The 21596-nt window shown below is 40.0% G+C and overlaps 1 protein-coding gene across 1 annotated transcript; it reads left to right on the top strand.

The window, feature by feature from the left end:
• The first annotated feature begins 11953 nt into the window (after nt 1–11953).
• Nucleotides 11954–13263, top strand: LOC147899234 (flavonol synthase/flavanone 3-hydroxylase-like). The gene is made up of 5 exons (XM_087377668.1): nt 11954–12091; nt 12183–12263; nt 12376–12419; nt 12506–12833; nt 12994–13263. The coding sequence occupies exons 1-5, from the start codon at nt 11954–11956 to the stop codon at nt 13261–13263; spliced, it is 861 nt and encodes a 286-aa protein (XP_087233794.1).
• The last annotated feature ends 8333 nt before the right edge of the window (nt 13264–21596 follow it).

The following is a 21596-nucleotide window of genomic DNA, read 5'->3' as shown; positions in this document are numbered from 1 at the left end:
CTACAAATGAGGATCAACCTTCGATATGAGTTGGACCATGGTAGATATCTACACATGTACACAATAAGTAAGATCACTGTGGCTATTGGTAACTAGGTTGTTGAGAAGTACTATACATGTACAAAAATCATGTGAAATCCTATACACTGTTATTGAAAGCTAATATAAAAATTCTCTCCGGTGATGCTTTTGCATTGAATTATGCTCTTCCTCCTATGCAATAGCTGTTGTAATGTTTTGTTAGTAACAAATGAAGACAATGAATGAATCATGTGTGGGGGTTAAAGGTCATTGTGCCTTTACCCCGGTTATGTACAATACTCAAACACATATATAAATGAATGAAAAAGAAGATTAGGGTGGTTCTGCACCCACCAAACTTGTGTGGCTCTTTGTCTCTCTCTCTCCTTCTTCCGTTCTTGCTTCCGTTGAGAGCACTCTCAACTGGTATCAAAGCTCGGGTGATCTAGCTAAGCGTGCGTGAATGCTTGAAGCTCAGTAGCTTTGTGGGAGGAAGGAGAAGCTTTGTGGGAAGCTTTGTGGGTGACTTTCCTTGTATCCGAGTATGCAGAGACCTTGGAGGAACCTTTGGAAAAGTCACTTTGGTTTTGCGAAGTGGTTTTGAGAGCCTATTAAGAGCTTTCAAAGAAAAAGTCGTTTTTTGAGCTTTTCCCTTTTCCGTTCGATGACAGAGACTCCATATTGACTTGTAGAAGCAACTATTGCTTGCTTTTGGTGTCCACTTCACTTCAGGAGCTTGGAAACACCTTCATTCTTGAATCTGGGATCATTTCATTGGATTTCTGACTCACTGTGTCAGTTCCTGCGTTTTTTGCTCGGGTGTTGGAACTCAAGTTTGGAGCAACCATTTGTAGATCTGTCAGTTCCGGTGGACTCAGGAGGTCCTAAAACTTCTATGTTGCTCATCATTCGCACTCCGGTGGAGCTTACAGATAGCTCTGTTTCCAAAAACGTTTTTCAGTCCATGTGTTGGACCCAGTGATTGAGACCATGGTTTCCAAAACCGTCTGTCCCATTGCGTTCCAGACGCCCAAAAACCCCTACCTGTCAGTTCTTGCGCGATTCGGTGGAGGATTTTCAGAGTTATAGATCTCTGTGTATTCGATTTCGTCTCTCTGTTATGCATTTTTCATTCTAAGGTTTTGAAACCTTAGCTTTATGCCACATGGCAGTGGATAAGTGTTGACTCCCATTTCTCACTCATCGGTTGGGATTTTGGAGTTCTCACAGAAGAGAGATATTTGTAGATTTTCTTGTTGAGTCCGATTATGCAATGGCGCCCATGTTTTGAGGCATCTCAGGTTCTATTTTCAGTAGCGGTAAGTTACCGTGGGACTATGATTTCTTGAGCATACCTTATGCAGATCACTCTGGTTACAGTTTGAGCAGTGTGTGCTCATTCGTGGTATGCATTGGGTTGCAGTGGATGATTTATAGGCCATTTGGATGCATTACGGTCCTTAATGGATGCGCTGATAGGCCCAAATTGCCTTGTGGGATGCTATTTTTATGGACGCTTTGCACATGGATGCTATTTTATGCTGAGGGACAGCTTTGACACATTGTAGGTGATGCACTGATAGTGCTATGCTCTCTTGGATGAGATATTATTGATGCATATGCCAATGGACGGTGTTTATGCTTGAGTCATTTGGCACTTATTGGCATTTTCTTTTGGGCCAGATTTGCTCATATGGATGCATAGTATATGCACATGAGTCAGATGCATCTTTTGATGCTTTGAGCTTTGAATTTTGGTGATATTTCACTCTATTGTGGCATAGACATTTGGGTGCACCTAGTATTTGGTGTGATTCTCTCTTGCAGGCACTAGCATTTGGGATTTTGTTTCATTTGCATCATGGCATCCTCTTCCACATCTGAAAAGGAGTTTTTCAGCATTAAAAAGTTTGATGGGACAAACTTTTCTTTGTGGAAAGAACAAATAAGGGATGTGCTTATTCAAAAGAAGCAGATTAAACCCTTGGCAGGGATTGAAGCTAAGCCTGCAAATACATCTGAGGATGATTGGAATGAGTTGGATGCATTAGCAAAGTCTACTATTAGACTTCATCTTGCAGAGTCAGTTTATTTCACAGTAGTAAATGAGCAGACTACGGAAGATTTGTGGAAGAAACTGTGTGCCACTTATGAGAAGGAAACTGCCTCTAATAAAGTTTACCTCATGAAGAGGTTGTTTGAGCTGCTGCAGATGAAGGAAGGGGTCTCTATTGCTTCTCACTTGAATGAATTCAATATTATTTTCAGCCAGCTTCAGGCTCAGAAAATGAATTTTGATGCGGAGACTAAGGCAATATTTCTCTTATGTTCATTGCCATCCTCATGGGATACCTTCCATACAGCTGTCAGTAACTCTGCACCTGGTGGAGTACTGAAATTTGATGATGTTGTGGGTAGCTTGTTGGCCGAGGAGATTAGACGGAAGTCTATGGATGGCAACAAGCAGGATGCAGCCTTAAATGTGCAAAGGGGCAGATCACAGTTCAGGGGGAAGTCCCAAGAAAGAGGGGAGTCTCGTAGCAAATCCAGGGCACGAAACATTGAGTGTTACCATTGTGGCAAGAAGGGCCATATGAAAAAGGATTGCTACAAGCTAAAAAGAGAGCAAAAGGATAAGAAAAAGAATGCAAATTGGGGTGCAAATCAAAAGGAAGAGAGTCCAAGGGAGGACAAAGGAAAAGTGAAGATCGAGGAGATCAATGCAGTCACACATGATAGTGACAATGATGTTCTCTTCATGTCTACTTTATCTGCAGAGTTGCTTACCACTTCAGATGATGCATATTCTCAGGATTGGATTTTGGATTCTGGTGCTTCATTCCATGTTACTCCCCATAGGGAATGGTTCTCCACTTATGATAGTGGAAAGACAGGTTGTGTGCATCTTGGAAATGACTATGCATGTGACATAGTGGGAGCAGGTGACATAAAGTTTTCTTTTGCAAATGGGTCTGCATTTGTTTTGAAACATGTGAGACATGTGCCTAAGTTGACCAAGAGTCTTATTTCAGTGGGTCAGCTAGATGATGCTGGTTTTCACACCACTTTTGGCTTTCAAAGTTGGAAAATTCAAAAGGGCTCTATGCTTTTGGCTAGGGGTGCCAAGTGTGGGACTTTGTATCCCTTACATGTATCAGGGGTATTTGATCATGTTGTTGCAATAACCGAGCAGCCAAGCACTTCCTTGTGGCATTGCAGGTTGGGGCACATGAGCCAGAATGGAATGAAACTCTTATGCCGTTTGGGTTATGTACCGCATTTGAGTTTCTCTGATTTTGAATTTTGTGAGCATTGTCTCTATGGGAAGCAGACTAAATCAGCCCATAAAAGAAGGGGAAAGAAAGAGTTTGAAATGCTTGATTTGGTGCATTTAGATGTATGTGGTCCCATGCCTACACGGTCATTAGGCGGGGCTGAATACTATGTGACATTCATTAATGATGCAACTAGGAAAGTGTGGGCTTATGCTATAGCTCGGAAGAGTGATGTGTTCCAGGTATTTCAGAAATGGCTGGCCTTGGTTGAGAATCAGTCAGGTAGAACGCTTAAATGCCTACGGAGTGACAATGGTGGAGAGTATCTCTCTCATGACTTTCAGCATTTCTGTGATACTCATGGGATTAAGAGGGAGCTTACATCCCCTCATACTCCAGAGCAAAATCCAGTTGCAGAAAAGATGAACCGTACCATTCAAGAAAGGTTGCAATGCATGCTTTCCAATGCAAGTCTTTCTGGTGGTTTTTGGGCTGAGGCAATGAAGACTGCAGTGCATGTGATCAATAGATAACCTCGTAAGAGTTTGGATGGTGGTATTCCTGAAGAGGCATGGAGTGGAAAGAAGCCCTCTTACTTTCATTTGCGTATATTTGGGTGTGAGGCATATGCACATGTGCCAAAAGAGCTTCAAAAGAAGCTAGATCCTAAGTCTAGGAAATGCATCTTTCTAGGTTATGGTGAAAGTGGAGAGATGGGCTATCGTCTCTGGGATCCAGAAGCAAAGAAGATCATACGCAGCCATGATGTGGTCTTCAATGAGAAGAAGATGCATAAGGCACCCATGAGGGATGTGGAAATGAGGAGAATCACTTTCCAGGATGTGAATCCACCTGCCTATGTTGATAGACAGCAAGCTGTCCATGCACCAAATGTGCAAGAAATGGTACCACCAAGTACTCCCACAGGTATACAATCAAGGGTAGATGATGGATCATCTATTGGTGGAAATGATGAGCCAAATGTGGCTGATATGCAGGTGGGACAGCAAGCTGAAATGCCCTTGAGAAGATCATCTAGAGTGTCTAGACCGCCTGATAGGTTTGTTCCAGGGGTAGACTATGTGATGCTTACTGATTGCGGGGAGCCTTCTTGCTACAGAGAGGCTATGATGCGTGAGGATAAACGCAAGTGGGAGTATGCTATGCAATCAGAGATGATTTCACTTATGAAGAATAAGACTTGGGACTTGGTTTCTTTGCCACATGGAAAGAAAGCATTGCCATGTAAATGGGTCTACAAAATGAAGGTCTCATGTGATGATGTGCCTAGGTACAAGGCCCGTTTGGTTGCTAAAGGGTTCAAGCAAGAGAAGGGTGTGGACTTTGATGAGATATTCTCTCCGGTTGTGAAGATGACCACACTTAGATGCATGCTTGGACTAGTGGCAGTAGAGGATATGGAGCTTATGCAAATGGATGTCAAGACAGCTTTCTTGCATGGGGATTTGCATGAGGAAATTTACATGGTGCAGCTGGAAGGCTTTGAAGAAAAGGGCAAATAGCATTTAGTTTGCAAGCTAAAGAAGAGTCTCTATGGTCTTAAGCAAGCACCTAGAGAATGGTATCAGAAGTTTGATGCTTTCATTCGATCCCAGGGTTTTAGAAGGAGTGAAATTGATCACTGCCTCTACACTAAAAGGGCTAAGGATAATAGCCTAATAATCTTGGCACTATATGTGGATGATATGCTATTGGCTAGCAAGAACACTTATGAGATAGATGCATTAAAGGCCAAGTTGCATGAGGCCTTTGATATGAAGGATTTGGGACTTGCAAGTCATATTCTTGGTATGCGCATCACACGTGATCGGAGTAGGAAACTCCTTTGGCTTTCACAAAAAGAGTATGTTACAAAAGTATTACAGCGTTTCAATATGGAGGGGGAGAAGGCAGTGAGTACTCCATTGCCTCCATATGTGAAACTGAGTCATACAGATAGTCCCAAATTAGATGAGGAGAGGGCCATGATGGCCAAGGTTCCTTATGCATCAGCAGTTGGGAGTCTTATGTATGCTATGATAGCTACTAGACCAGACATTTCATTTGCAGTGGGAGTTGTTAGCCGGTATATGGCTAATCCAGGAAAGAGGAATTGGGAGGCAGTTAAGTGCATCATGAGGTACATGAAGGGTACCAAGGAGATGTGCATTTGCTTTGGTAAAGGAGACATGCGTGTACTTGGGTACACAGATTCAAACTATGCAGGGCATGTGGATAGTAGGAGATCCACTTCTGGTTATGTGTTCACCTTTGCAGGTGGTGCAGTGTCGTGGATGTCTCGTGCACAGAAGTGCATTGCTTTGCCTACCATAGAGGCTGAGTATGTTGCAGCCACAGAGGGTTGCAATGGCTTGATCGGCTAGTGGGAGATTTGGGGATTCATACAGGTGTACCGACATTGCATAGTGATTCCATGAGTGCTATTCAGCTAGCACGGAATCCGGTCTTTCATGCAAAGACCAAACACATTGAGGTCAGGTACCATTTCATCAGGGAGGTACTTGAGGACAAGCGCATAGAGCTTGTCAAGGTTCATACAGATGATAACCCTGCAGATATGCTGACGAAGAGTCTACCTAGTCAGCGGTTTGAGTATTGTCATGTATTGATGGGCATTGGATATTTTGATGGGTGTATGCATGCAAGGAAGGAATACATGAAACTCAACAAATGATTCTACTATGGTGGGTAGATGAACTTATCAAAAGAGCTTATGATCATACTATGGTGAGTGCATGAAAGTTGTGATACATGAACTTATCGAATGATCCCACATTTTGGTGGGTCTATGCAAGGAAAGTCGTGGTGTATGCATCTGTGAAATGAAGTTAAGTTGGCATGAACTTATTAAATGATCACACTGTCGTGGATGCATGCAAGGAAGGGATCCATGAACTTATTAAATGATCCCACTATGGTGGATGCATGCATGGAAGGGATACATGAACTGATCAAATGATTTGACATTTAGGGTGGGTCTATCCAAGGGAAATCTTGGGTGTATGTATCGGTGACATGAAGGTAAGTCTTCGATGAACTTATCAAATGATCCCACTAAGGTGGATGCATGCAAAGAAGCTGCGATACAATAAAAGCTATTGCTACTTTGTATGTTGTTTTGGTTTTCTGTTTGTTTGTTATCTTCATCATCTAAATGCATTGTTCACCATTTGTTGGTGGTAATCTTCATAAAATAAAATAACTTTGAAAGGAGAGAATATTAAATTTGAGTATGGCCGTCTCTCAATGTTCAATGTGATTTTAGGTGGTTTGTAAAAAGATTTGTCCATCCTGACGTGATAAAGTTTAAGCCATGCGTATCCCAGTTTCAACTTCTTCTTAGAGTAAGGTACACACCTTATATCAAGAAGTTAGAACATAACTCACTCTATTGAGAAACTATAAATGTTCTTACTGCTTAATAACAAAACAGCCTTTCTCAATTCAAAGTTTCTCCCCCCCATGTCAACCTTTAAGGGCCTGAAACAGAGGTTTCACTTTGTGAAACTGAAATGGTTTTAGGCATTTCATTGAAATGGGTTTTCGACCCCTCTGAAATGGTTGCTCATAACTCCTGATGTAATGGAATTGAATCCCAAGGTCTTCTGCTAACTTCTGGGAAGGATACTTGCATTAAATAGTAACATTGAAATTAGCATTGATGCCAAATTTAGCAAGCTTTTGAAATGCTCTAGGATTGTCTATACTAGTAGTTGTTTTGAATGATGCGATCGATGTTTGTATTGGCTTTGGTAAGTATATATATCAATACGTTTTTGGATAAAAATATTATGGTTAGGGAGTTGGTCCATGTATATTTAATGAATGTTGGTCCATGTATACAATGCATCTAGCATCATATAATTGGTGTGCACATTTGAGTGATAGCCATTTATCTTTGATGAACTTTTCATTGGCAAATCCCAAACACCACTTCGCATGGCATGTGCCTTTCTTGCTTTTCACCCCATTTTGAAAGTTACTAAACTGGCATATCTTTGAAGAACTTTTCATTGGCAAATCCCAAACACCACTTCGCATGGCATGCCATTTAGAATCACGTACTTTCTAATGGCTTGTACTTTTTTCTTATTAATATGGACGTCATCAACAGATATGATACGCCCAAGATTAAATAAAGGGAGCTTTTGGAATTTCGCTTAATTGTAGCATTGAAATGTCTATATAGCATCGTTTTTTCCCTTTCAGCATAATGGTGACATGCAACTATTCTTTGGAGCACACTACTATAGGCAACGCATTGTTGTTGAAAGAGGATATGAAAGATTAGATGTTGATGGCATCACTGGCATGAGTGTTCTACAAAATGCATATTTGCCATACACCTGGAATTGTATAAGGCCAATTAGTTCTTTATTGCATAAGTTTATTCCTCTACAGCATGGAGGTGGTATTATTGCATATGAGACAAAAGATTTAGGATTGAGAACACGTTTAATCCAGCCTAGTTGCATTGGATGTATTCCTCCTTGGCTAGAGGAGAATGATATTATTTTGTTGAAGTCTTATCTTGATACAATATGCTCACCAAATGATCTCAAGTATGCCGTTGTCAGAGATGTGGATCACACACTAAATCAAGTTAAAGTAGCATGGCTAAAGCTAGTTCACGCTGAGGAAAAGAGATGGAAGGTCTCGATGGAAGACAATGAATGGAAAGATTGGTGGTTTTGTGTGTCTGTCAACGAGATGTGGAAAGTTATCAAGACAAAGAACATGGTAGTTCAGGGCAAAGCCAAGATAGTTTCTATCATGTGGCAATCTTAGGCATGTAGCTAGGATACATGAAGTTAACATCATTCAAGGAATTCAAAAATGGATTTGGTACGTATTTGTATTTGATTTCCTTGTACATCTATTTCTATTTTGTGTGTTTTTATTTAATACTAACAATAACTATACTCTTTTATGCTTATGTTGTGCATGATCAAGATGGCTAGCAACAACATGGACATGGCGGAGCTACTAAAGAAAATGATGAGTGAAGATGCAAGTTTCCTTGGACTCATGGATTCCATGGTTAGTTCAATTAAAGGTATGTCATTTTTTGTTGGATTTATGTTATGCATTTTAAGAGAGAGTGGGATTTAATTTATGGCATGTGTGTTTTCCATTTGGAGAATGCATGTGGCTGACTTTATGTTATGCACGTATGTTATGCACTTAGAGAAAGAAGGTGGCTGAATTTCTAGCATTTATGTAATTGCATTTGGATGTAAGGGGGGGGGCTGAATTTATGGCATGTATGTTTTTGCATTTAGATATGAGAGAGGGGGCTGAATATATGGCATGTATGTTTTTTATATAGGGAAAATGCCTATGGGAGATGCATCAAAGGATGTGTCCTTCAAAGAGAACAAGGAGCGTCTCTCTTTGCAAGATAAATCTCAAGTTTCTATTCCTATGATCTCAGGGGCAAGTTTTACACCTACATATGATGAGGTGTTTAAACCACCCAAAATGAATAGTAGGGATAAGAATAAGCTATATGGGAAAGAGCTCCTAGAAAAGTGCTTTAGAGACCAGCATTCTCTATTGTTAGAAAACTACCGTCATGTACGAAGGTGGTTCGAGGGAATAGAGACTGTTATAGATCTACGGCATAAAAAGGAAGAACAACAGCATATTAAAGGCATCATCCATGAGCATCATCATGAGATGGTGCCTCTAAAGTTTAGTGGAGTTGAATATAGCTGGAGAGAGGAAGATATATATAGGTGGTGGATCTCCTCAAAGCATTCTAGCAGGAAATACTCGAAGAAGAGGACCCTTGTAAAGGATGTGAGTTGGCCTTTCAATTATGTGATATTTTATAAAATTGTATATTTGTAATATAGATATGATCTAGTCAATGTATTCTATTGTATTTCAAAGGACAAAATGAGCAAAGTTCAGAGAAATCTGGAGCTTGAAGCAACTAGTCCTTGTATTGACAAGTCTCCACATAATTCAATTTCAAAGAAGGTATGTTCAATACATTTAATGGTTCTCTAGCATGAAGTAAAAATTTGTATTTATTTTCATAATTTGTGCCACTTCTTACTTGGATTATTTAACTCTTTAGCAGTCTATTGGAGATTCTATTTCTATTAGAGGGGAATTTCATGAACAAGGATATTCAACATCTCAGGTTGTTGACGCATTTGAAACATATGTTTTTTCAAGAAAAATTAAGAATATCGTATACCAATTGAACTAAGTTATCATTCCTTTGGATTTCAAAATGATATATAAGAGTTTAATAAAATTTTAAATGTCTATTTGAAACTTTTTAGAGATATATGGAGCCTGAAGCAACTACTCCTTGTATTGATGAGTCTCCACGTAATCCAATTTCAGAGAAGGTATGTTTATATTAATACCTTGAATGGTTCTCTACTTTTAGTAAAAAATTATACTTTTTCATGTAATTTATGTGACATCTTACTTGGATTATTTAATTCATTGGCAGTCTATTGGAAATTCAGTTTCTATTGGAGGAGAATTTTATGGACAAGGATGTCCAACATCTGAGGTTGTTGAAGCATTTCCAATAAAAGATATGTTTTTAATTTTATAAAGAACATAAAATGTTTTCTTTAATAAAATCATATGTCCTTTTGGGTAGATAGATAAGTTCATGGTGAAGAGATTCAAAGGGTTTGAGTATTATCACTCTGATCAGGTGTGTAAGTTTCAATCATGAGTTGTCTTCTATTTTGAAAAAGTATTATTAACCATTCAGTTATTCACAATTCATCTATCTTGAATATTTTATATCAGGATTCTTATGGTGAAGCGAATGTTGATATGAATGAGATGACATTTTCTAAGATGCTTCATGGTGACATCACTACAAATGAAGATAAGGTATGAATTGCCTTTATCTTTTAGATATGCTTATGATTGAAGCTATTTTCTTTGATTCAATTGTGATCATCATCTTCTTTTTAGACAAGTTTTAATTTAATTTTGTCATATTTTTAGGATCCAATATCAAATGTGATTGATTCTACGAATGAAATGTCTAGAAAAAGTGAACGAAAGAGAAAGGTAAAAGTTTTCATTTATGCAATACCCTTTAAAAGTAAAGCAAGTACTTTGTATGCTTGTATTCTTTACATAATTCTTTCCAATGGCATTAACACTACTTGTTGTTTATCATTCATAGGTGAGTGAAAAAATGAGAGATGAGTTAGAACAGAAGACCGTGCAAAGAAGTGATAAATCCCAAGGAAAGAGATGCAAGGTATTCTTATATTTAGAATTTATTTTCTATGATTTGAAGTCTTTATACCTTGATTTTAATCTCAATTTTTTATTTGAATTAGAACTTAAAAGATATTCAAGGTACAGACATGGAGGTGACTACGGTTTTAAGCAAGTATAAAAGAGTATGTAACAGCCTTTTACATTAGGCTTGATTATTTAAATCATTTGCTTCAATTTTGTTAATATATTGTCACTTGTTTTGTTATTATGCCCTCAGGTGGATGACATTTCAGAGGAAAATATGGAGATGATACTTTTGAAATACATGGGAGTCCATACAATCCATGATATGTACTTTTCCTTAAAAACTACATATGTGAAGCTTAAAAAGATGGAGAGTAGCTTCAAACAATACTCTACAGACATCAAGAAACTAGCCAGTAACATTATGATAAGGGACATTATGCATTGGCTTATTGAAAGTCAAAAAGTTAGATTCATGGAAAAATCTGATGTGCTTAGTTTAGAAGATATAGAGATTTTGATATAACATTTAGCTTGATTCAAATAAGTCTTCAAATTGTTATGTAGAACTCTTTTAGCTCTCTTTGGTTGTCTTATATTTCTTATAGTAGAAGTTTTTTGCTTTTTCTTTTGAATATTATAATAATGAATGGACTTTTTACCTTCTTATTATTTGTAGAAATATTAAAGAGAACTCCATAATCTTTTTTATGGTTTTGTTGAACCTTAGGGTAGATAATGTGAGTTAAGGTAATTATAGTAACAATTGCTTATTGCTTTAGGTACTTTAAAAGTTCAAATTGCTACATATAAAAATGTGAAACATGAGTGCTTCATTTCTTAAATGATATAACTCAGACAAAATCACTTATTTCGCGTTCTCCCTATATAGGGAAATAGAAGATTCTCAATATTGTTTACTAGCTCATAACCAGGAAGATTGCAAACTATGAAAAATGGGGCATTCCCTAGTTTGTCTTACAAAGTAAAAGAGGATTCTCTATATCATTTACTAGACTATAGCTAGGAAGTGTGCAAACTAGGGAAAATGGAACATTTCCTAGTTAGACTATGTAGGGAATTACTAATGAATTTCACTATCTAGGAAAATTTTCCTATATGGTGAAATTCTCTAATGATTCCCTGCATTGACTTGCATAGGGAATTTTTTGATTGATTCCCTAGATAAGGTAACTAGGAAGTGTTCCGTTTTCTCTAGTTTGCACTCTTACTAGTTATGTTCATTTCAAACTAGTAAATGATATAGAGAATCCTCTTTTTTTCCTATACAGAGAGAACGTCTCAAAGTTCCTTGTGAGCTGCTTCCTCATTGCCTCATACTCTTCGACAGTTCCACTTCTTCAAGCTCTTCCATTTCTTCATTCCTCCCAATGGCTCCCATGGCTGCACCTCCCACCACTGCCCATGCTCAGCCCCCAGAAGTCCCTACAGTCGACCTTGCAGACCTGCTGGGCGATCGGCAAAGCCTCCTTCTGTGTGAAATAGCCCGTGCTTGCCGTGAGTGGGGCTATTTTCAGGTACGTTATAGCCCTTTGGTTACACTGATAATGGTCAAGTCTCGTATCATTCGATAGGTTTTGAACGCACCTCATTTGTCTTGTACATAAGATTGTGAATCATGGCCTCTCTCGAGAGTTGGTAGATGATATGTGGGCAGCTGCTCGACATTTCTACGAGCAACCACCTACGGTAAAAGAACGTTTTTCCTTGACCGAGAGAGAGAAGGGGATCTCCTTTATGTCAAATGAGACGACTGAGCCGGCAAACTGGCTGGAGATACTGGTAATCCGACGTCGTCCAGGTAATTGCGATGGGTTTCAAGAGGCATCGGAACTTTTTGGCTATGTCAGATGTTTGAGTGGCCTTCACTAGTAGCAGCGCTCTTGAAGAAAATGATAGAGTAGTGACGACTCATTGTTTCAACGATGCAGGGAAACTCTTAAAGAATTTGGATGGAACATGGAGAAACTTGGAAGCACTCTTTATTCTCTTATATTTGAGACCCTTAGATTGGAAGCTGGGTACATGAAGAGTGCATTGTCGACAATTGAGCGGGCGGTACTCACCCTTAATTTCTACCCCATTTGCCCTAATCCTAGGAAACAACTGGGTTTCAAAGAGCACTCTAATGTAGGAACTCTTATGCTCATACTCCAAGAAGAGGTGGGGGGATTGCAAACGCTCTCAAACACGGGCGAATGGGTTGAAGTCAAGCATAGGCCTGATACAATTTTGGTGCTTCTGGCAGACCAAATCGAGGTGTGTCAATTACTAAATGTCTTGCCATTTCTTTCGTGCATGTGATCTCTCGATATAAGGGACTGAGGGATCCTCTTCCTAGCTCAAATAGAGCTTGCATGTCTCTCTCTTCTCTTTATTAAAACCTTCTCATGACATCAAAGAACTGATTATCTTGCAGATTTTTACCAATGGAAGATACAAGTCGTGCATACATAAAGTTGTTGCAAATAATCAGAAGCTGAGAGTCTCTATGACTTTCACTTTTGGACCTCTTGAAGAAGATCTTATTGCTCCTCTTCCAACACTTATCGATGATGACAATCCACCAATGTACCAAGGGGTTACCTTTCAAGACTACATGGCACACTACTTTAATCCAAAGTTACCGACATCACAAAGAGGCCTCAACTTTGCTAGATCTCCAACTATTGCACCACCAATTGCTTAAATCACCATCATATTCTTGGCCTTTGCTTTACAAAAAAGTCAAGCACATTGATTTGTGGATGTATGGAATGAATAAGCAACACTGGCTCTGATTTACCTAGTTGTTTTTTGTTCATGTTTTGGACCATATATAGTATGTGGAAGGACATATATTCATCTTTACTATTCCTTTTTTATGTGTCTATCAACATAGCTACACATCTCGCTTCAAATTTACATTCATCTCTTAGCTACCTTGTTAGCTTTTTGCTTTCATCAAGTACTACATGCTATGGAGGAAGTTTAGAATCCTAAATATACTTGCTCACCCAATTAACTTGGAATTTCTAATCATCATCTCGCATAGAGGCTTCCAGTATACTATTATAGTAAAATAAAGGAACTTGTAATGGGTAGGAATTCTCTACAACTCAACAAAGGTATAATACCAACTGATTTAATAGAATGGAGAGATGAAATTGTGAGTGATGGATGTCATATAGAACATAGAGAAAAAAATTTTTGAGATTGAAATTCAAAAGCACGTTAGGTGGATCCAATTTATGAGATGGATGCTCAACTAATGTAGAGCATTAAATGTGAACAAACAACATGGAGCCTCTTCATGATTTAATTTCCATAATCAATAATTGGCATTCCAATCATCAAAAGTTGAATACTTAACAAGGTTTGAGTCAAATCCAAAATAATGGTAGTTCAAAATACATACTTAATTGGACTTGCAAAGACTCAAAGCTTGATCAAGGGATTCTACTCAAGACAATGTAAATATATCATGTAAGTTTACTAGAAGGTGTGTTGAAGAAACAATCATTTATAATCTTCACAGATTTTTATTACACAAGGAATTTTTTAATGGATAGACAGAGAAACCTAGGCAGTTGTATAGAAAATGGTGTCATTCTAGAAGGCCACAATCTATAGATGAAAGGCTTTAGTAATATCTCTTGAAAGCATGTGATCTATAGGTTTCTAAATAGTGAATTAATTAAACTTATGGTTAATAACGTGCTAGTTGATTGTATCTTCATAATAAACTCTCTCTTAATTATAAGAATCATAGCAAAAATCATGATCTTTGACAAAAATATGAATTGAATATGATATATGCATGAATAAGGTTGGTAGTTACTATCGAAGATACAAATTGGGACTTCATGTTGCATCTTGTTAAAAGAATCTAAGTACAAAAGAAGTAACCATTTTAAATCTTCAACTTCAATCAACATAATCTTAATCTTGAAGAAGGAAATTAAAGTGACTAGTTCTTGGACTAGTAGGCTATATATGCAAATTACTTTGGAGTACGTGTTAGCATAAGGTAATATTAGGAAAAAAAGATTCAATATGTCACACAACAACACAAAGGAACTATAGACGCGCTTGGTAGATGCGCAAAATAGCGGGCGCATCTATAGGCGTTGCTTTAGTAGAGAAATTACGGGCGTGTCTAAATGCGCAGCTAAACGCTCGTCTATTTGCGTGTAAATCACCGCGTCTATTTGTGCATTTGACCTGAGAAAATACGGGCCCGTCTAACATCCCGTTTATTAGCACATCTATTTGTGCGTGTATTTGCGCATTTATTTGTGCGTTTACATTGAGACTCAGACGCGCATTTAGACGCATAAATAGACGCGCTCCAGAGAATATAGAAAGTGATATTTTGGTGTACATCATTGCTTTCCAAACATTGCCCATGATTACCAAAGCACATAATTTTTTGCAAGCCCACATATACAAGAATTAAGTGAAATGAGGAGAATGAGACAATATGTAAAATAGTTTTGCCAATATCAATTGTGGGGCTACGGTTCAATCTCATCCTCAATGAGATTAACTCTTGCCAAACTATCTACTTCAAAATCCAAACAAGTGTTTCGATCTACAAATACATTCAACCCACTACTACTTGTGCCACTCATGTGCTCATCGAAATCAGCATCTCCAACGGTACGCTCGTCCTCACGGGTAATGCCGGCCTCAATATCTATATCTCCTATCTCATGATCATCCTCCTCTCCTGTATCACGGTCATCATCACGTTCATGGCCATGATCATCCTCCATACGCTCCATATTAGTAAATGTACTATACATCACTTTGGAATGTGGCATAATAGGTATGACATGCCACCATCTATTATTATCCACCATTGGTTGATAGACAACCTAATTCAAACACAAATACAATCATGTTACTTTTCTTGCATCAAATATTTAAAAGCGAGTATTTTTACGTGTGTGCACAGTACCTGTTCACATTGTTGTGGTAGTACTAGTGTGTCCTTCCTACTTTGCCAAAACTTTGTGGAGTCAATAGTTACAAAGCCACTTGCATGGCGTTTGATTGTTGCATTAGGGCCTCTTTCCACCACGTCCTTAAACCACTTTACATCCAAAACATATACAAAGAAGCGTCGAAAGTCAAGCATAATGATATCTTGGATTATGCCACAATAATCATCCATGGCTCCATTGGCTCCCTCAAAGCTAGCAATGACGCCGCAATCTTGTGTGTTTCTCTTATCATCAATCCGTTGTGTTTGAAAATGCTTGCCCTCACACCATATAGCATTGAACATAGTGCACTACACCAAGAAAAAATCAATTAAATAAGCAATCTAAATTATAAAAAGCTCCTAACTTATGCATAACATTCTATATACTGACCTTGCTCATGCATCCTCTAGCATACTCCCATTCTTCCATTGTGATATGCATCCCCTCATCTTTCTCTACTTTCTCCATTTCATCAAGTAGCCAATCCACATGAATATCCTTTGGAAGTACTCTTAGATGCTGAGGGTATGGCACATGAGATCCGTGGTGTGTACGAAAGAGGGCCCTTTCTTCTTGTCTTCTTGCCTTTGCATCCTCGTATCTTGTCACCCATCTTTTCATCACATCACTATTAAGCACGCAAAAGAGGTTGATACTATTATGCAACTCCGTGTCTATTACTTTGTTGCGTCCTTTTCCTTGAGGCACAATAGAGGTCATCCTTAGGTCTTCATCATCTCTCCATAGTCGTGGGAGAGAGCTATCCACATCAACAAGAAACTCAGAAATATATACAAGTGACTCTTGTAACATGCTACCTTCGGGTCTTGCATTTTGTCTCACGAAGCCCTTCAAGGTCTTCATGAAGCGCTCGAGGAAGAACAACCATCGTGCATGTATAGTACCGCATATAGCAATCTCATCCACCAAATGTACTATGAGATGTAGTTGGCTTGTGAGAATAGAATGTGGAAATGTCTCCTCCACTAAACAAACCGCCTCCACTAACATAACTCGAGCATTCTCAAGCGTGGTGGGATCTATTTCCTTTGAGCTCATATACCTCACAAGCTCGCCCATCTTGTAAATACAATCTTTCACGTCCTTTGATGCACTACGTGAAATGCTAGTAGGTAGTATGAACTGAACCTGCGAGGAGGTGGTTGATTAGTTGCTTCTAGCTATTCACTCACAAATTTGAAAGGAAAAAGATATTATGCATATCAAATACTTACTTGGAGCATCTTGTGCCAATCATGAGATTTTAAGCCATATAATTGCTCTACACCTCTTTTCTTGCTCTTTGTAAAGGCTCCCTTCAAACACCTCGTGCATCCAGTGGGAGTACGAATTGTAGTAATAGCGTGCTTCACCATCGCCATCTCTAGCTTTGATAACATCCACGGTGCACGAGGTAAAAAAAACACGCCTATTTGGTCTCTCTTGAGGCCAAGCTTCACGCATCCTCCCTGTGGTACGTAGATCCTCCCTTATGCCTGCCGAATCTCGTGTCCCATTCAAATGCTCCCAAATGGTAGATGCCACATTCTTGAAGATATGCATGGGATCGAGCAGGTGATTGATCTTGAGGTGGGACCAATATGGTAAACGATACAAGATGGATTATCTAAACAAAATAAAGTGTTAGCGTGCAATCTTTACTTTCAACCAATATAGCCAATCTTTACTTCCAGCCAATAGTTACAAACCCTTACCAGCTCATGCCAAGTGGTTTAGGAGTCGTGGAACCGTCCCAAATTCTCATCTAATCTCCCGCGGTGAGTGATTGTGGGAGGACTTCATTCCAAGGGGCAACATATCTAGGATGATCAGGTGGGAGAAATCGATGGTGATTCTCATAGATGACCTTATTCAATGCGTCTGCCCGTGAGGCAACTAGCGAAGGACCACAAACAGGACATGCATGGTAACCTGATGTACTGAGACCTGAACAATAGATGCAATTAAGAGTGGAAGGTGGGTTTAGGGTGCCACGTCCTTTGCCTATTCATAATTAAAAAATGCAATGCTTACCTGAACACTCGCCATAGCCTGGGAAGTCATGCATCGTCCACATCAAGACTGCTTTGTAGTTGAAGTCTCGTGACGAGGGAGGCCTGCTCACATCATGCACCTCGATACCTCTCCAAAGTATCTCTAGCTCATCAATCAAAGGCTCCAAATAAACATCAGGGTTTTTGACTTTATGTTTCCCTGGAATTAGAAGGGACAGCATGACATGTCCTTTCTTAATAGCCATAGAGGGTGGAAGATTGTAATTCACCAATACCACTGGCCATACACTGTCCCTTGGTGGACATATAAATCCCGCACCATATCATCAAACACCTCCTCCTCCACGGCTTCTTGAGGTAATGGCGGAGGGCTACTATCACCATCACTCCATGCATCCGTAACGGTCCCTCCTGAAGATCCCACCTCATATCGCCGACGCTTCGCCTCCTCACGATGGGCATAGGGTAACATGTGCGGGTGTGGCACTGCATCCTGTATCAAATTAAAACGGGATCATAACTCAAACATATGAACACCCATAGGTATCTCAATCAACCTTAACTTACAAACCCTTACCTTGTTTACGGTCACATCCCATTCTCCATACTTTGAGATATGATTGAGCGTAATCCTGCATGCACAATACATGTTTCCTCGACATCGATCACACAGACATTTGATTTTTTGCTCCAACCACATTTCGCGATGGTGGATACGGAGGGATTTATCCTCACTGGAGCTACTTGTTGAAGATGGAGACATCCTACAAACAAACAACCCACCAAATTTGCTCTTCTTCAAATGCTTAATTTAAACTCTGTCTTGCGTCTATCGCCGCGTCTATAGTCACATCTAACCTTGCGTCTAATGGCGCGTCTAAACGCGCGTCTACTCTGTGTATTCAGACGTGCCTATAGACGCGCTAATAGACGTGACTATAGACGCGGCTTTTAAACCTACTTTTCGGCGCGCCGCTCGCTTTGCTTTTCTTTTCATTACTTAAACTTCGCGAGTGGCTTCCTTCCTTCTTTATTAGCAGTTCCATAGATTCAAAGCTTAAGAGAGAGCCTCCCATACACAGTTCCAAGCTTTCACTCAAGAGAAAGGGACCGTACCTACATTTACTTCCAAGCCTAAAGGAGAGGAGGAGTACAAACAAGGAGAAGAAACAAGTTTGGAAAAGAAAGATCCTTCCATACCTTTATCCAAGTAAGTCCTTTTGAAGTTGTTCTTGCTTGCTCTTTCCAGTTTTGTACTTTCTCTCATCCAGGAAACGCAGGATCTAGGTATGAGCGTCACGTTCTTTTGTCGGGCGCAACATCCTTTTCGACTTTTTAGTATTCTCGCCTGTCGGAGCACGTCTAAAGGCGCGTCTCAAGGCGCATCTAAAAGTGCATCTACAGGCGTGTTTATCCGCGCGTCTGGCTTGTTGCAGACACACACAGACGTGTCTGTAGACGCCCACACAGACGCCCTGTTAAATGCACTTCTAAACGCACTGTTAGACGCGCTTTTAAACGCACTGTTAGACGCACTGTTAAACGCACTATTAGACAGACTGTTAAATGCACTGTTAAACGCTCTATTAGATGCATCTATAGACGCGCAAATCAGACGGGTCTATAGACACGCTCTGACAGAGCCTCTTTTTTCTTCCCCTTTTTTCTCAGCTCCCAAAGTAATAGATTTGTTTCCTTTTTTCCAGTTCAACATGTGGCCAGGAAGTGCTTCTAGCTCACCTGATCCGCGGGAATCGATTTGAAAGGACTTATATAATCTTTTAGGGCACCCTCCTAGTCCTGCGGAGTTATACGGGTATATGACGGGTACCCTTAACACTCCCTAGGAGTCGGCACTATAGACTCCGACCACCCCACACCGCTTGAGATCACCCCAGCGGAGTCAGCACAGCCGTCTTATGCCCCTTCTTATGCCCCTTCCCCCGTACCGTCTTATGCCCCTTCCCCCATGCCGTCTTATGTCCCTTCTGCCATCCCATATTATGCCCCTTCCCTTATGCCGTCAGGAGGTCCTTCTGTCTCAGCGAGCCGTCTACGTACTCCCCAGCCGTCGAGACTCAGTTCTCTAGCTACGAGTGGTCAGCGTAGTCCCATGCAGTCCCCAGCTACGAGTGGCCAGCGTACGAGCTCGACACGACAGGGTAGCAGGCATAGTAGCAGGGAGAGCGGTGGCGGATGCATGGCAGTGAGGAGGAGGATGATTCAGATGATTTAGACGTGCCTCTGGGTGATGGTATGATTTATTATGACATCACTTAGATAGGAGGCATCTTGATGGATGCGCGGGGGAAGGACATCATGGCCTTCATGCGCTCTGTAATTGCTAACAATTACAGAGATTGCTTTATCCACTATAAAGACCACCCAAAGAGGTTGGCTGATGAGACCCTCGCTACTGTTCACTCTAGGTATCCTAACCCCCCCAATTGCCAGTTCACAGATAAATGGAGGAAGTCAAAGATTGTTACGATACTTAGCAATAAAAGATCTTCGCTTAAGAGGCAGGCACTAGCGGAGCTTGCTAGGCTTGAGGTAGGTCAACCTCCAAGGGGCCCGCCCCACACCGCTCACAAGCATGAGTGGAAGAAGGCAATGAAGTCAGCGAGAGAGGAGCCCAGTCTGCAGCACATGGAGGCACGGAGGATCCAGATGGAGGAATATGGAAGCGCGCATTTTGGAGCAGGGGGTGTTGAATCATGGGAGGCCCAATTTGTAAGTATCAATCTCAAATTATATTGCTTATGTAGTTTATTAGGAGGTTGGTTGTTTCTTTGTACTAATCCCTCCACAAAGTGTATCGCGGTCATGCAGCTTGAGATCGTGGGCAGATACCCTACTCCATTGGAGATAGCCTACCACCTCCACCATCGCAGAGGAGATACATGGAGGCACTTCTATGATGATGGGTTGATTACTGAGGAGCAGTATACCCGAGCTACTGGACAGGCCCCCCAGGTATTTGAAAGTAATTAAATAATGCCAAAATTATAAGTAAAGATTTGATTTTTCATACATTGATATATGTTGTCCCTTGTTTACAGGCCCATGCACAAGACCACGAGGAAGACGAGGAAGGAGGCGCAGAAGGGAGCACAGAAGGGAGCGCAGAAGGGAGCATGGAAGGCAATGAGGATTAGTCGTAGAAGTAGTGCTACTATTCTTTTTTGTACTTAAAGCCACTGGCTTGGCTTCGTGCCTCTTGTATATAGACTCCTCTTATTTTTTGTACTTGAAGCCACATGACATGGCTTAGCTTCCTTATTTTTTATACTTAAAGCCACATGACGTGGCTTAGCTTCGTGCTATATGTATATACAAGCACTTTTTGAGCTTTCAATTTTATTGCGTTTTGGAGTTGTAATATTTTATTTGGAATTGTAATTAAAATGCGGTTGGCTATAAGAATTGAATTACAGAATGTGGGTATGGGATTCTTGTAACTATATAGCATACACAACATACACAGTATTCTATAAAATTTATTTTTAAAAAAAAGCACGTCTATTAGTGCGTTTAAAAACGTGTTTATATTTACGTCTATCTGTTCGACTTGTGTCTATATGTGCGTCTATAAAAGCGTTTATAAGCGCATCTATTTATGCATCTTTGTGTGCATCTATACGCGCGTAAGTCTGATATATAGATGTGCAATTAGATGCGGGTCTCCAGATGCACAAATAGATGCGCCCGTAAGTTTTTTATTTAGTTCATGAAACGCGTCTGTGCATGCATCTATGGGTGCTTTGCTTATTGTGTCATCTGAGCAAGTCTTCTCCAAGATACTCCTAGGTATAAATTGGGACTTGATTTTGAGAAAACATAACTTTATTTCAAAAGGTTTGTGAATTGAACCATCATTCACTCTATAAAACCAAAGCTAAAATATGTGATTCTTATTCAATGCCCAGATGACCATGTTCTATTAATCAAAAATCATTTTGCAAAAACACATATACCATAGCACAAGGCAATCTCAAGGCATGAACGTGAATATAGCATACAACACTCCCTTTAGG

This window comes from Dipteris shenzhenensis, chromosome 8 (assembly GCF_047967505.1).
Source record: "Dipteris shenzhenensis isolate YYH24624 ecotype China chromosome 8, Dip_SZ_1.0, whole genome shotgun sequence".
Lineage (NCBI taxonomy): Eukaryota > Viridiplantae > Streptophyta > Polypodiopsida > Gleicheniales > Dipteridaceae > Dipteris > Dipteris shenzhenensis.
Note: the sequence above shows the minus strand (reverse complement) of the source record. Positions and strands in the feature narration are given on the sequence as shown.